General features: G+C 47.2%; 1 protein-coding gene across 3 annotated transcripts in view; it reads right to left on the bottom strand.

Moving 5' to 3' along the window:
• COL5A2 (collagen type V alpha 2 chain) overlaps positions 1-16,415 on the bottom strand; it is a 330,967-nt gene that overhangs the window by 22,133 nt on the left and 292,419 nt on the right. For all 3 annotated transcript variants that reach the window (XM_050916331.1, XM_050916329.1, XM_050916330.1), the window contains 13 exons: positions 16,078-16,131; positions 15,896-15,949; positions 14,663-14,716; positions 7,505-7,612; positions 7,349-7,402; positions 7,067-7,120; positions 5,585-5,746; positions 4,916-5,023; positions 3,669-3,776; positions 3,428-3,481; positions 2,964-3,071; positions 2,772-2,825; positions 1,256-1,363 (listed from right to left, as the gene is read on the bottom strand). In XM_050916331.1, coding sequence (XP_050772288.1) covers positions 1,256-1,363; positions 2,772-2,825; positions 2,964-3,071; positions 3,428-3,481; positions 3,669-3,776; positions 4,916-5,023; positions 5,585-5,746; positions 7,067-7,120; positions 7,349-7,402; positions 7,505-7,612; positions 14,663-14,716; positions 15,896-15,949; positions 16,078-16,131 — 1,080 coding nt within the window. The remainder of the gene's footprint in view (positions 1-1,255; positions 1,364-2,771; positions 2,826-2,963; positions 3,072-3,427; positions 3,482-3,668; positions 3,777-4,915; positions 5,024-5,584; positions 5,747-7,066; positions 7,121-7,348; positions 7,403-7,504; positions 7,613-14,662; positions 14,717-15,895; positions 15,950-16,077; positions 16,132-16,415) is intronic.

Below are 16,415 nucleotides of genomic sequence, written 5' to 3'. Positions count from 1 at the left end.
AAATTAGTTGAGATGGTGAGACCTGGGATATGTTGGCCAGAAAGTACAAGATCTAGGGCAGGTCTACACTATGCGGTAAGTCAACCTAAGTTACTCAACTCCAGCTACATGAATAACGTAGCCTGAGGTGAACTTATTGCCGTCTCTACACTATGGTGGATCAATGGGAGAAACTCTCCCATTGACTTACATTATGCTTCTCATTCCGGTGGAGTACCAGAGTTAACGGGAAAGCAATCAGTGGTCGATTTAGTGGGTCTTCACTAGACCCGCTAAATTGAACCCAGTTGATTGATTGCCCAAAGTCGATCCACATTAAGTGGAGATAAGCCCCTAGTAATGACAGGACAAAAACCAGGAGGAAGACCCAGAAAAAGGTTGTTCGAGACGCTGAAGGAGGATACAAGAAAGGTCAGAGTCAGCTTAGAAGAAACATTCACTAGGAATGCTTGGAGATGAAGAACAAGAACCACTGACTGCAACTAACAGAACAAGGTGAAGACAAAGAAGATGAAGGAATTTTGTTGAGGAGGCAAAGCGAGTTGAAATATTTTGGGGAGCTGAAGGTGCGCAACATCTAACTATGAGATGCTGAACACTTTGCTGGGTTTGCTTCACTAATCACAAGAACTATGATTGCACTCAGCCTCTGCACAAGGACACTAAGAGTTGAGCCTCTGACACATGCAGGGCTAGGTGCACACTAGTTCATGCTATATAATTTTGATAAAGCAGAATTGCTAACAAATGCAGTAAAAATACTGTGGCATTGGCAGTGCATAGAACAAATATCACAAATTACTTATTATTACCAATATCAACAGAAACCACACTAATTTCTATGTTCTGTACAAAAGTTACAGCTTTTTAAATGATAAGTTTTTTGGGGAAGAGAACCATGTTTTTCTTTATGTTTGTACACTCCCTAGTGTATTTGGTATGCTAACATTAATATTAACACCAATGCTTACAGCAGCAGCAGCAGCATGCAGACTGCTCAGGTAGACTAACATGAAGTTAAAATTTGCATAAATCTACTTGATGGATGGGGAACAAGAAGTAAATTTGACAGTTTATTGCACTGATATTAGCAATGTATAATATATATATTGGAAACTACAGACAGCAGCTGTCTGGAAATCACATTTATTGTAATACACTGTACAGATTTTCCCTTTTGGTTCATTTTTAATATCAAAGTCTTAACAAATGTGTTATACTTTTCTTTTCTTGCTAATTAACTAAAACAACTTACAGGAGGACCAGGAAGACCTTGAAGACCAGTGAAACCTCTATGACCCTTCTGGCCCCTGTCACCTCGGTCTCCATGGTCACCTTTGTCACCACGAGGACCTTGGGGACCCTATAGATACAAAAAACAGTCAAATAGAGGATTCTAAACCAAGAACAAACCTTACTTTTCTCTGGACACTAATGTCTGACACTGTTCACTTCTAAAGGCAGAAAGCAGAAGGCCGTGTTTACATATTAGAAAATGCCACATACCTAAATAAAATAGAGTTGCTTATGGTAAAATTAGTCCTTACTGTTTAGCTATTTATTTCATACATTCACAAACACTGGTACTAAGAATAGTGAATATATTATATAATATTATATACTTATATCAATATTCATTCCATGCTTGATAGTGGGAAGCATTGTTATGGAGAGGACTGAAATGTTATGAGTAAAGATGACCTCCATATGTTTGTATCTACAAGCCTGTTTTTTCAGAATCAGGAAGGAAAGTGTCTTCACTTCTCACAACAAGCTACATACCCGAAGGCTCCTGCAGTCTTTATTAAGGTAAACTTAAATTTGAAATGTCAATGGGATTTTTGCCTGGGTAAGGACTACAGTATTTGAACTCAATATGCTCAAATGAGTTTGTTCCACAATTATTTAACTCCAAGATCTTGAAATTTTAAAACTTTTAAAATGAGTTAAAATCACTCAAAATATTTCTTTGGCTTACATTTTTAATATTACATTTCCCAGTTTAAATCTCATGCTTGCCTAAGAACAGCATTTAAAATTTATAATAATTTTCAGTAAGTTTTAGATATTGAACAACTACATCTTGAAACCAGAGTGAACTTTTAGAAAAAGTCAAGCATTCTCTGCTTTTCCTTTTTCACCTGTGTCTTCTGATTAGAAACATCAAAACTGAATTCTCGAACCCCCTTTGATTTCGGGAGTGAGAGCTTGAATCTTGGTTCCAAGCCTGAACTCCTATAACAACTTTGCCTATAACAAAAAACTGGAAGAGATATATTTTCAGCTTCAGTTCAGCTGCAGGAAAATTTCATGATATTAATAAAGTTTGTTTCATAAGAACAGCTGATTTTGTAATATTTCTGCCATTTTAGTCTGAAATCTCATGACAACAATACATGATATTTCAGCATCATAAAATTCTAACCTGAATCTAAATCCTGATTTGGTGAAACATAAGCCCTAGACCTAAGCTAATTCAGGTCCAAATACCACCTGCTTGGCCACTCTCTGTTGTATCATGCAAGTAAAGAAGATTCTTGTTACCTCTGTTCAGTCATGTTTTACAGACAATGCACTGTCATAGTCAACCAGTTGGAGAATCTAAAAGGATTACATAACTCAGAAAATTTTCACTATTCATTAGGAGTCAGCTCTCTAAAGCTCAAGTCTTTATTCAGGCTTCTAAATCTAGCTTTTTTTGCCCTTTTGGTAACATTTAATGTAAAAATAATTTGGTTTGGGCAACAGTAAAGCAATCACACAGAACTTACAGGCAAGCCTCGTTTTCCAGCACGACCAGGTGGACCCACTGGACCCCGAGAGCCCTGCATAGAAATGCATGGACATTACAGGAAGCAATGCAGCATACCTTTATAGCACATCTTTTCATAGAATATGTCCAAAATCATAATACAGCCATACATAAAACTTGTAAAAAAATCTGAAATAAAGTCCCTACTTACTGGTTCACCTCTTTGCCCTGCTTCTCCTGTAGGGCCAACTGGTCCTGGTGTTCCTGGGCCACCCTGCGCACCTGGTAAACCGGCAGGTCCAGGTTCACCACGATCACCCTACAAATCATTACAAATTACTTACTGTGTATTTAAAAAATGTGACTGGACTACATCAATAGACTTTTCTATTTCTATGGTTTAGTACAATGATTATGATTAGTTGGGATATTCTTGCTGTCAGCTCTCAAGAGTGGGCTCCCATAGGAAGGACGGTTTTAGCTAGGGTTCCCCAGCTTTGAAATCTGTGTCCTCTTGCAGCCCATCAGAGTCCTGGTTTGGGACTGGAATGTGGATTTAGCACAAGCTCTCTGTATGGGAAACCTTAGGAGACATGCAAGGGAAAGAATCTGCCACACACCCAGAAAAGAATGGAGATTTACAGTAATGGCTTAACACTAATAACATATTCTTACACGTTCTCCAACAGCTCCATCTCGTCCAGGAGTACCATCATTACCAGCAGGGCCCTAGAAGTGTGAAAGGCAAAAATATGACCATGCTTAGTTGACTGTATGAGTTGCAGGGAACAATGTTACATTTGCCCAAAGATGGACTAGAAACTAGCAGGTCTTTGCCAGCTCTAACTTCTATGACTCTAGGCCATAATTAGAGCAAGTCTGTTACTTTTTCCCGTTGCTAGGCCACAATACTTACTTCTGGACCAGGTTCACCTACTGGACCACTGGCACCTGGTTGGCCAATAGGCCCCGAGGGACCTTTATCTCCTGGTGGCCCTGTTGAACCCTGTTTTCCTGGTGTACCCTAAAAAGATAAGAAATACCTTATCAACCATTTAATGTAACGAAACAAAGAGAACTCAATAGAAAAGATCACCAGTTGTTAAACTTTATGGTTATGAATCCAGTCTTAAGCACTACCAAGATTTGTAGTTTTCAAAACTTCAGCATGGAAGAATGTGTTCTAACAGATTTTGAATATCCTTTTGATTTGTTGTATAGTACTAAGCAATTTAATTGAGCTTTTAAAATTAACCAACCAACCTAGTGGAGTAGTCTTTTATCGACTTTGAGGTCAGCATTTCTGACTGGAGCTTTAAAAGGACCAGATCCTTTGTTACGTTATTCAAGTTTCATGGTGGACTAACGCTCCCTGGATTGTTTGACCAACTGGGAGCCTAACCAGCCTCCAGCATATCTTAAAGTAGCTTAAACACAAGTGTTGGCTTGAACCTTTATTGAGTCAGACAGTTCATCTCCAGACCAACATAACTTCTGATTAGTAACCTTGGGACAAGCTCCAGTTGAGGTTGTAAACTGCTTGAATAACTGCATAAGCAAGTTTCTCTTGAATGCAATCCCCTTTAATAATCACTACACTTAAGGAGATGCTTGTTTCTCCCTCACCAAGCTTTCAAAATGTATTAGTCCTACAAGGAAAAAAACAGAACTTTTGGAAGTTCTAGAGTTCATTGACAATTGTTACTAATTATGTGGCATGGGTCCCATTGCAATATGTTTAGCAGAAACTCAGCCTGCTCAACCTTGTTAGCCTGTAGTATCTGGGCTAAAAGACAAAAGTCAAAATGTTCAGACTTGAGTTCTTATTTAGGCACCTAAGTGAGTGGTCTGACTTCTAAAGGTGCGGCTGCCTTGTAAGCCGTGCCTGATTTAGAACATTTTGGCCAGAAGCCTCACTGCGACTAAAGATTCTCCTTTAGCTCAGAAGGACAAGGTGTTTATCTGGTGGGTTCCATTCTCCATGCTATGTATGTGTGGTTTAGTTATTAACCATACCTGTAGACACAATGCCACTGATTCTTTACACAATTAGAACCCTCTAATATTGTCTTATTTCTGTGTAGGAGATAGGAAGAAGGCACATAGTATCACAAAGGCAAGCAGAATACTTCAGACAGAAATATTAACTGCATTGCTACTCACACCAGGGCCAGGCAGGCCAGGCATGCCTCTCTCACCTCGCTGACCTGGCATACCAACAATACCTCTCTGACCAGTAGTTCCAGCTGGACCTGGGGGGCCATCCGGACCCTGAAATTGACAAAGGATACAACAGGGTTATCATCATTTTCAGAATCAATAACAACAACAATAATAATAAGGCAGAATCTCTAGAATTTAACTTAATCTAGAAGGAGTTATCACCATAGAAACCTCTTTTTTACATGAAGCAATATTATGACAATGTGCACAACTGGTTGGTGATGTGTTATATTTGCCATCAGGTCTAAAGTGTCCAGACTCGACAATGTGTAAAATTAATTCCAAAGGTCAAAGGAGTTAAAATGCAATTGGAAAATCCAGTTCAAAGAAAACATGAATAAAAATGAATGTCTGGGACCCACTAAGAGTTGTTCCTTTACATCTGAAATATGCATTGGGGGTGCACACAAGGTGCAAAAGGTGATATGAAGCAGAGTGTGGAAACTCAGAAGATGCTATAGAAAGTTGAAGTGCATTTAAAGCTACATTCTTTATGGAACATAGGCTGTGCACTTGTAGATTCTATTCTTGTTTCAAGAAGGTACAAATGTTGGGCATTTCAAAACATTTCATTAAAAAGCTGTGTGGCTAAAAAGCAAAAGTACTCACAGGTTGCCCATCTTCCCCTGAGTCTCCTTTGTCTCCAGGGCCACCAGGTGGCCCAGCTGGTCCTCGATCTCCCACTCGACCATGTGCACCAGGATCACCACGAAGACCTGGAGGGCCTTCTTTTCCTGGGTCACCAATAGGCCCAGCAGGCCCCAGAGCTCCCTAGCAACATTAAAAGACCCTGATTACAATAGATTTCTGATCAAATCAGGACTGGGTTCTGATTAACTAAAAATAAGTATGTACAAAGGAAGGACCAGCGTTTGAACATAATGTTATCATATAACAGCTAACACAGTGCTTTTCCTCTTTAATAATGTGTGATCAGCTCCCAAGACTTGCAAATTACCTCCAAGTTTCATGCCTTACACACCACTTTGGATTCCCTTTTCTAAAGAAGGAATTATTCATCCTAGAGCTGGACAATTAGTGCCACAAAATTCCACAAATATTCATTCAAAATTTCTCCACTCACACCAGTGATAGCATTTTGTATCCATTTTTCACTCACTTTCCATAGACATGAATTATTTTGATGCCATTGAACATGATCAGTTCTCATTTTTTTAAAGTAATTTCTTACATTCATGTCATGCCTTTCATCCCAAAAGAGCCCAGAGTAACTTATACATTACAGGAATCAGATCAATCCTGGGACTTCCCTCTTTAGGAAGAAAACCCAGAACGGCAGTCATGTTATGGGGAAGTTTGAGGGATAACATAAAATACTGTATGTGTGCATGGATCCCCCACATTTCTTCAAAGGATGGCAAAGTACATTCCTGTTTTTACAGAGCATACGTTATATTAACAAATGTGCTTTGACATCACTTCACTTGTTCCACTGCATGTGACAACCACAAAATGAACTTGAGCAAATTTGGTATTTGTCATTAATACACACAGAAGGGCCGGATCCTAATTTGTCAAGCCACATGGGGAAATTACACATAATTCTTTAACCACAGTGTCACTGAGAAAAGTTTAAACATCGGATGTACTTTTTGCCTTCTCTGTCATTTTTAAAAAATGGACTGTGTGAGCAATTTCACTGATGAGCTGGCACAAGAAAGGCCCTGTTGCTTGTACAGAAAATTCCCTCAACACCAAGAATTATAGGGAAGGAAACAGGGAATGACCTGGGATTTTTTTTTAAATTTAACTGCAAGTGAACAGTTTAACCAAGAACAGCTTTACTATTTCAGGGCCTGACCCAATGTTCACTGAAATAAACTGAAAGACTTTCAGTGACTTCAACAGGCATTGGATCATGTCCACAATTAAAAGGCTTTGTTTGACTTACCAACTAATCTTGCATACATTGAAGTCAAGGGAAGCTACTCTTTTCAATGGGCACAAGATGAGGCCATGAATACTGTAGGTCTTTACAAATTCCGAAGTCTATGATTCTCTGATTTGTTCAGGTGTCTAACTACCATTTTATAAAATGTATCTATAAGAATAAGTCTCAAATTGACTTACAGTAGGTCCGGGAGGTCCAACTCTACCAGCAGAGCCAGGGAATCCTGTAGCACCCTAGAAATACATTTTGATATAAGCATTAGAAAGAAATCTGGCACTGGTTACATGAAATGTTCTCAGCTCACTGAGCAATCAACTACAACTGATCTAATTATTGAATATGCAATACAACTCAGATTAAGAAAGATTTAAATATTTCCAACAAAATTAAATGCATGTCCCTAATATAAAATGGTGCTATTGCATTAATCCAACTAATTTACAAAAAAACAAAGTACTTACAGGTGGACCCTGAGTACCTCGACCACCTTTTAGACCGGGAACACCATGAGGACCCTAAAAATGACAAACAGATGGGCCATAATGAACAGCAATGGACATTTAAAATGAGAAACTGACACAGGTCATTGTTTCCCTTCAGCTTGCTTTTTTACTTACTGGTGGGCCAGGAGACCCAGAAAGGCCCTGTGGTCCTGGGGATCCAGCATCCCCTTTCTGTCCAGGTTCCCCAGGTTCACCTTTCACACCTGGTTGACCATCAGGGCCCTATGAAAAATAACATAAAAAATTCAGATCAGGTTAGAGAATACCAAACCTTTCCCATTTGATAGTCAATATACACTATGGGAACCTTTGCCGCATTAAAAAAGAGGTGAACAAATCAGTCCAGCACGTAGACTAGTACCTTAGCTCAATGGGACAGCAAAAGTAAATCATAATAGTTTGCCACTAACTTTACTGGGTCAGAAGTGTTTTATGTGAAATTCTGTGGAGTCAGTTAACCATATTCCATAAAATAGTTTTCTAACCCAGTTTATATTTCTCTCCTTTCTTAAAACCTTAGGATTCCTCTTCAATCTCCTCCATGTCACACATGTCTAAAGGTTTAAGGGTTTAATCTCTCACTACCTGTTTTATTGCCTCTTTTCCAAGGGAAATAGATGCCTCTCTCTCTCTCCTGGAAGTTCAATACATTGTTTGGAGGAAAGGGGCCATTTCCCAGGTGCCCTGAAACTCACTAGGAACCAGCATCAGACTTGTGGGAAAGGCTGTTGGACTCACAGATCTCCCAATCATTTTCATGAAGACCCTGGTCAGCTTCCTCATGTATCACAAACTCCACCGCACCTCTCTGCTACCTTTCAGTGGATGACACTTTGTGGTGTTCCTTTTTTAATCTCAAAAGAAACATTTTCATATATTAAAATATATATGTAATCTAGTTAACACTAATATAATCTTGTCAGCAAAATAATTTTCTACTGTTTGGGGTATTTACTGGCTCACTATTTTACGTGAAATAATCGGAGGGGGAAGGAGGAAAGGAAGAGTTCTTTTTGAAACAGAAAAAGACGGTTACTCACCTTTGTAACTGTTGTTCTTCGAGATGTGTTGCTCACATCCATTCCAGTTAGGTGTGCGCGCCGCGCGTGCACGTTCGTCGGAAACTTTTTACCCTAGCAACTCCAGTGGGCCGGCAGGTCGCCCCCTGGAGTGGCGCCGCCATGGCGCCCAATATATATCCCTGCCGGCCCACCCGCTCCTCAGTTCCTTCTTGCCGGCGACTCCGACAGTGGGGAAGGAGGGCGGGTGTGGAATGGATGTGAGCAACACATCTCGAAGAACAACAGTTACAAAGGTGAGTAACCGTCTTTTCTTCTTCGAGTGATTGCTCACATCCATTCCAGTTAGGTGAATCCCAAGCCATACCTAGGCGGTGGGGTCGGAGTGAGAAGTCGCGGCATGGAGCACAGCAGATCCGAAGGCCGCATCCTCTCTAGACTGCTGGACCAGGGCGTAGTGGGACGCGAAGGTGTGGACCGATGACCAGGTCGCTGCCCGACAGATTTCCTGGATGGGCACACGGGCGAGGAAAGCCAGCGACGACGCCTGCGCCCTGGTAGAATGCGCAGTCACACGGCCCGTAGGGACGTGGGCCAAGTCATAGCAGGTCCTGATGCAGGACGTTACCCAAGAGGATAACCTCTGGGAGGAGATAGGAAGCCCTTTCATGCGGTCCGCTACTGCCACGAAAAGCTGGGGGGATTTGCGGAAGGGCTTGGTCCTCTCCACGTAGAACGCGAGAGCCCTACGGACATCAAGCGAGTGGAGCTGCTGCTCCCTGCCTGAGGAGTGAGGTTTCGGGAAAAAAACCGGGAGGAATATCTCTTGGTTGACGTGGAAGGCTGAGACCACCTTGGGGAGAAAAGCAGGGTGTGGTCTCAGCTGCACCTTGTCCTTGTGGAAGACCGTGTATGGGGGGTCTACCACAAGAGCCCGGAGTTCCGACACCCGTCTAGCTGAGGTGATAGCTACTAGAAAGGCCGTCTTCCAAGAGAGATAAAGCAGGGAGCAAGTAGCTAACGGCTCAAAGGGGGGCCCCATGAGTCGGGACAACACCAGGTTAAGATCCCAGGTTGGAGCAGGGGGACGGACGTTAGGGTATAAACGTTCCAGCCCCTTAAGGAATCTAGACACCGTCGGGTGGGAAAAAACAGAGTGACCATCCGCACCCGGGTGAAAGGTGGAGATAGCCGCTAGGTGGACTCGTAACGACGATATGGCCAGACCTTGCCCTTTGAGGGACCAAATGTAGTCTAAGATGTTGGCTACTGAAACTTCCATAGGGCGGAGATTTCTCTCCACGCACCAACAGGAGAAACGCTTCCATTTGGCCAAATACGTCGCCCTTGTGGACGGCTTTCTGCTGCCCAAGAGCACCTCCCTCACCGGCGTGGAACAGCGCAGCTCAGAGCCAGTCAGCCACGCAGGAGCCACGCCGCTAGGTGCAGCGACTGCAGGTCCGGGTGACAGAGGGTCCCGTGCTCCTGGGTAATCAGGTCCGGATGAAGGGGCAGGGGAACTGGGTCGGCTATGGCCAGGTCCAGCAGCATGGGGTACCAGTGCTGTCTGGGCCACGCCGGGGCTACCATGATCACATGAGCCCTGTCCCTGCGCACCTTCAGAAGGACCCTGTGGACCAACGGGAATGGGGGAAATGCATAGTACAGGTGGGTCGACCACTGGATGAGGAAGGCATCCGCTATCGACCCGGGTTCCCTGCCCTGAAAGGAGCAGAACGCTTGGCACTTCCTGTTCCCCTTGGCCGCGAAGAGGTCCACCCGGGGATAACCCCACCTCCGGAAGATGGAGAGGGCGACGTCCGGGCGAAGGGACCACTCGTGTGACAGGAAGGATCTGCTCAATCGATCCGCCAGCGTGTTCCGTACTCCGGGGAGGAAGGAAGCCATGAGGTGAATGGAGTGGGCTACACAAAAGTCCCAGAGTCGTATCGCCTCGTGGCACAGGGAGGAGGATCTGGTGCCGCCCTGCTTGTTGATATAATACATGGTCGTCGTGTTGTCGGTGAACACCGCGACACAATGACCCTGGAGCTGATGACAGAACGTTTGACAAGCAAGACGGACCGCTCTCAACTCCCGCATGTTGATGTGTAGCCCCACCTCCTCCTGGGACCACAGGCCCTGCGTCCTCAGGGTCCCTGCGTGGGCCCCCCAGCCGAGATCTGAGGCATCTGTTGTTAGGGACACCGAGGGCTGAGATGGGTGGAAGGGGAGACCCGCACACAACACTGACTGGTCCAGCCACCAGCCGAGAGAATCTAAGACCCTCTGGGGGATCGTGATTAACATATCTAGTGGCTGTCTTGTCGGCCTGTAATGACTGATGAGCCACAACTGGAGTGGCCTCATGCGGAGCCGAGCGTAATTGGTCACGAAAGTACAGGCCGCCATGTGGCCTAACAGGGTTAGACACGTCCTCACTGACGTCAGGGGGGCTGTCTGTAGTCGTTGCACGATTGCCGACAAGGCCTGGAACCGCTGCAATGGCAGCAAGGCCCTGCCCACAGTGGCGTCCAGGACGGCCCCGATGAATTCCACCCTTTGTGTGGGGGCCAGGGTGGACTTGTCTGTGTTCACCAAGAGGCCCAGAGTGGCGAACATGTCGGTGATCACACGGACATGGTTGCAGACTTGTTGTTCCGACGTGCCCCGAATCAACCAATCGTCTAGATACGGGAACACGTGGATACGACTGCGCCGAAGCTGCGCCACAACAACTGCCATGCATTTCGTAAACACTCTCGGGGCCGTGGACAAGCCAAATGGGAGGACTGCAAATTGGTAATGCAGAGACCCCACAAGGAAGCGAAGGAAACGTCTGTGGGGTGGCCAGATAGCAATGTGGAAATACGCGTCCTGCATGTCGAGGGCGGCGTACCAGTCTCCCGGATCCAGGGATGGGATAATGGTCCCCAAGGAAACCATGCGGAACTTCAACTTCACCAGGTACTTGTTGAGCTCTCGCAGGTCGAGGATGGGCCTGAGGCCTCCCTTGGCCTTGGGGATCAGAAAGTAGCGGGAATAAAACCCCTTGCCTTGCTCGTTCTCCGGCACCGCCTCTATAGCCCCTTTGCGGAGGAGCGTCTGCACCTCCTGCCGAAGGAATTGCTCGTGAGAGGGGTCCCTGAAGAGGGACGAGGAAGGGGGGCGGGGAGGAGGAAATGAAACAAACTGCAGGCGGTATCCCGACTGCACCGTGCGTAAAACCCAGCGGTCTGATGTTATTAGGGACCACGCCGGGAGGAAAAAAGAAAGGCGGTTGGAAAACGGGGGGACAGGATCCAATGGGGAAACTGTTACTGCGCCCTCGGGCGCACCTTCAAAATGAAGGCTTGGGACCAGGCGGGGGCTTAGAGGAGCCTTGGTTTTGGCCCCCTTGGTTCCCCGAATGCCTGCGCCTTCCGTTCCTGCCGCGGCGCCTGTTAAGGTCCTGCCGCTGGCGGAACTGGAGATACGGCCTGCGCTGTTGTTGCTGTTGCTGCGGCCGGAAGGGTCTGCGCTGCGTCACTGGAGTGTGCATCCCCAGTGACCTCATGATGACGCGGTTGTCTTTTAGATTCTTTAGTCTAGGGTCTGTCTTATCCGAAAACAGCCCTTGGCCTTCAAAAGGAAGGTCCTGTATTGTGTGCTGGAGCTCCGGCGGAAGGCCGGAAACCTGCAGCCAGGAGAGGCGACGCATTGTTACACCCGACGCGAGGGTACGGGCAGCCGAATCCGCAGCGTCCAGAGAGGCTTGCAAGGACGTGCGTGCGACCCTCTTGCCTTCCTCTAAGATGGCCGCAAACTCCTGACGAGCGTCTTGTGGCAACAGCTCCTTGAATTTGTCTGCTGCCACCCAGGAGTTAAAGGCGTATCTACTTAACAGGGCCTGTTGGTTGGAGACCCTGAGTTGCAGCGCCCCCGCCGAGTACACCTTACGGCCGAGGAGGTCCATCCGCCTAGCCTCCCTGGATTTGGGGGCTGGAGCCTCCTGGCCATGACGCTCCTTATCATTGACAGATTGGACCACCAGGGAACACGGAGTCGGGTGTACGTGGAGGTACTCGTAGCCCTTAGAAGGAGCCATGTACTTCCTCTCGACGCCCTTCGCAGTGGGAGGAATGGAGGCCGGGGACTGCCAGATGGTGGTGGCGTTGGCCTGGATGGTCCGTATGAACGGCAGGGCGACCCTGGTGGGAGCGTCTGCGGAGAGGATGGTGACAATAGGGTCCTCTACCTCCGAGACCTCCTCGGCTTGTAGACTCAGGTTTTGGGCTACTCGCCGGAGGAGGTCCTGGTGCGCCCTGAGGTCCAGCGGGGGGGGGCTGTTGGAGGAGGTCCCAGCCACCGCTTCATCAGGGGAAGAAGATGAGGAGACCCCCGGCAAGAGGGTGTCTGAAGGGGGGTCTCCCTCGGCCCTCGCCTCTGCCTCAGGAGCCAAAGTGGAGTCCTGTTGCTTGGATCCTTCCTCCCCATCCGGGGAGGGAGGGGGGCGAGACAACGAGGCCTCAGGTGCCCTGCGCTCTGCAGTCGGCGGCCTAGCAGGGAGCTGTTGGGGGCCCTGGGCCTGATGATACGCCCAGGGTGTCCAGAAACCCCATTGCTGTGGGGCTGCGTCCTGCTGTGGAGGCTCGCTGAACAGCGCCGCCTGCCGGTCGGTGCCCAGCGCGTACCCACTGTCCGCCAGCGAAGACACGGACGGCTGCCTCGAGGGCCATGGCGGAGCGGACCCTGGATGGTAATGGTCCACGCGGGCCGGCACGGGCGATCGTCTCGGTGCCGGGGACCGGTGCCGGGAGTCGTAACGGTGCCGGGAGCGGGACCGAGTTCTGCCACGGTGCCGGGATCTGGATCGGTACCGGGCGCCGCTTCGGTGCCGGGATCGGGACCTGCCACCGGTTCGGTACCGGGAGGTCGACCGGGACCGGGACCTGCCACCAGCTCGGCGCCGGGAGGTCGACCGGTGCGGCGAACGTCTGGATCGGCTCCTGGACTCGCGGTGCCGGTAACGGCGGCTGGAGTCCGACCGCGATCGTCTCGGTGTCGACCGGCGCCGCGAGTGCGACCGGTACCGCTGAGGGGAGCGGTGCCGGGACTGCGAGCGGCGGCGGGATCTGGAGCGACCCTGACGTCGGGACCTGGAGCGAGAACGAGAGTCCCGGGACGGTGCCGACATCATAGGCTTGCCTCTGGACACAACCCGCACCGGAGGTACCGGGGGTGGTAGCTGCGTGGGCTCGGTCAGGGCTATGAGGTCCCGTGCCGAGGCGAAGGCCTCTGGTGTAGATGGCACCACTATCTCAACCCCAGATGTCATGGGGGAGCTTGGCGGCACCGGACTCGACGGACCCGCCGGGCCCGGAGTCGACGGTGCCGGCGGCGCCGCGGCCGATACTGAGGCCGGGCGCTCCACTCGGGTGTGCCTGGCCGGAGTAGTGGACTTCGACGGCCTAGGCTCTGTCCCCGGTGCCGGAGAAGGTCGGTGCCGGGGAGTCTTCTCGGTGCCGGTGCGATCCGGTGCCGGCGCCGACATCACGGCCTGCGAAGCCGCCGGGTCAAGTGCCGCTTCCAGGAGGAGAGTCCGGAGCCTTTGATCCCTCTCCTTCTTAGTCCTTGGCTTAAAAGCCTTGCAGATGCGGCACTTGTCGGATCTATGCGATTCCCCCAGGCACTTCAGGCACGCGTCGTGGGGGTCGCTCGTGGGCATAGGCTTCTTGCAGGCCGCACACTGCTTGAAGCCCGGCGAACCAGGCATGAGCCCGGTGCCGGGTGCCGGGAAGGGCTAAGCCCCCGGCGAAAAACTATTTACAACTACTTAACACTTAACTACTACTATCTAACTAACAGTCTAATTAACAACTACAATAGAGATAACGATAGAAAAACAAGGAGAGCTAGGGACGTGGAGGACAGCTATGCCGCGCTCCACAGTTCCAACGACCGACACGGCGGTAAGAAGGAACTGAGGAGCGGGTGGGCCGGCAGGGATATATATTGGGCGCCATGGCGGCGCCACTCCAGGGGGCGACCTGCCGGCCCACTGGAGTTGCTAGGGTAAAAAGTTTCCGACGAACGTGCACGCGCGGCGCGCACACCTAACTGGAATGGATGTGAGCAATCACTCGAAGAAGAATCTGACTTTGTTCCAGAAATATTTCCAAATGGTTTAGAATCCATTAAACAAAAGTGATTAAGCAGCATTTAAACTTAGTTTATGATTAAAGGAAATGGATTAGAATCATACAGCACATACCGGAGGACCAGCAAAACCAACAGCACCAGTTGGGCCATTTTCACCACGGGAACCCTGGTGAAGAAATTAAGAATGGTTATGTTTCAGGTGGCATAAAAAGCTTATTGTATGGAGTATAATCTATACAGAAGTACAGAAGAAAGGATGTAAACAATTTCCTGTTATAATTATAATAACATACACGCTATATTAAGTATAATCGCACAGCTGGGTTTTTAAGAAGAGTCATGTGGTGTAACTAAGAAGGCTAAGTAAAATACCTTTAGAAATACATCCTTCTAAAACAAAATATCCAGTTGAGGGACACATGTAACTAAATAACTCTGTAGGCCAAATTCAGCTCTCTGTTGTTGTGTAATTGATAGCAGAATTTGGCCTAATGTATACATTTTATGTGATCTATTATTCCATTCAGTTAGATTGGAATAAAAATAGATGTTGGTTTCATTAACCATGTGATTCCAAAATTATGGGACCAAAGGGGCTGTAAAGCTACCTTAAGCACACAGCTGAGGATTCCTTACAATGTGTAGCTCAAGGAGAAGGGCAGTGCCTGAATGCACTCCGCAGCTGGTGTAATGATTGCTCTAATTTACACTTCTAATGACGTGCTCTAATTAATGATGGGGGCTGATCAACCCCCAGCAGGATCAGGGACTGGGAAGTGCAAAGGTCCCCCTTCGCTGTGACACCTCCATGGCCAGACCCTGGGACTGGGACCATAATGCTCAAATCATCAAAAATAACCGCAGCTCTAAAATATGCTGAAATGGACAATATGATGTAATTGGAACTATTATACTTCTTTTAATCCTGCCTTCTTCTTAACATACATAAATAGAGTGAAATGTTAGGGGTGTGCTTTAAAAAAGCTCATGTAATTAAAATAATGAGCATATAGCACAAGGTTTTCAGATGTGAGGAAAGCTGTAGTAGCTCTGTTGTCAGATTACCCTGACGTCTATGACCGGATAAAGAGATCTGAATCCCTGCAATTACAGTTAGTTTTATGGGTTCACGGTAGCAAGGCAAGAACTGTGGGTTATGTCTGAAGAGCCATTTGGTATTTTGGAGGGTGCAAGGAAAAGAGGAGGAGAAGATGAAAGAATAAAAGCAGGAAAGAGAAATAACTGGAGACCGTGTACAATGAACAATGACAAATACTGTTAAATATCAGCCCCATAATGAGATTTGGTAACACTGGGTCTGAAGAAGACAGAGATGTTTACTCACAGGATTTCCACGGGAGCCTGGGGGGCCAACTAAGCCTCGGGGACCAGGTTCACCCTTTAAATAAAGTTAACAGGTTGTTATTTCCAAAATAACTTATCAGAATAGCAGCAAACACGAAAATAACATGTGGTTTTATTAAGAGAATTCAAATGTCAACTAGCTCTGTATAAAAATCCTATTACCTTTTCACCAGTAGGACCTGCTGGACCCATTGGCCCTATTGGACCTGGAAGACCCTGTTGAGCAAAACAATAGGAGGTGCTTCAGTGAGAAGAGTAAAAATTCAGAATTCGCAGCGTCAAGACTTCGTTTATTTTAATGTTTCCTTTTGCATTTTTACATTCTTGAAATTCCTCCCCTTTACCCCTGAAGTTCTGTTTGGTCTTTGTTTCAGATGCAGTCTAAGTAACCATGTTCTTTGAGACACATCGACTATCTCCCCTTTCATAGCCACACAGTCCACACTTGAAAACTCTGCTCTCTCTGGACTGACTTTATTTTTTCCTTTATATAGTATTCA

Source organism: Gopherus flavomarginatus, chromosome 10 (assembly GCF_025201925.1).
Source record: "Gopherus flavomarginatus isolate rGopFla2 chromosome 10, rGopFla2.mat.asm, whole genome shotgun sequence".
NCBI lineage: Eukaryota > Metazoa > Chordata > Testudines > Testudinidae > Gopherus > Gopherus flavomarginatus.
Note: the sequence above shows the minus strand (reverse complement) of the source record. Positions and strands in the feature narration are given on the sequence as shown.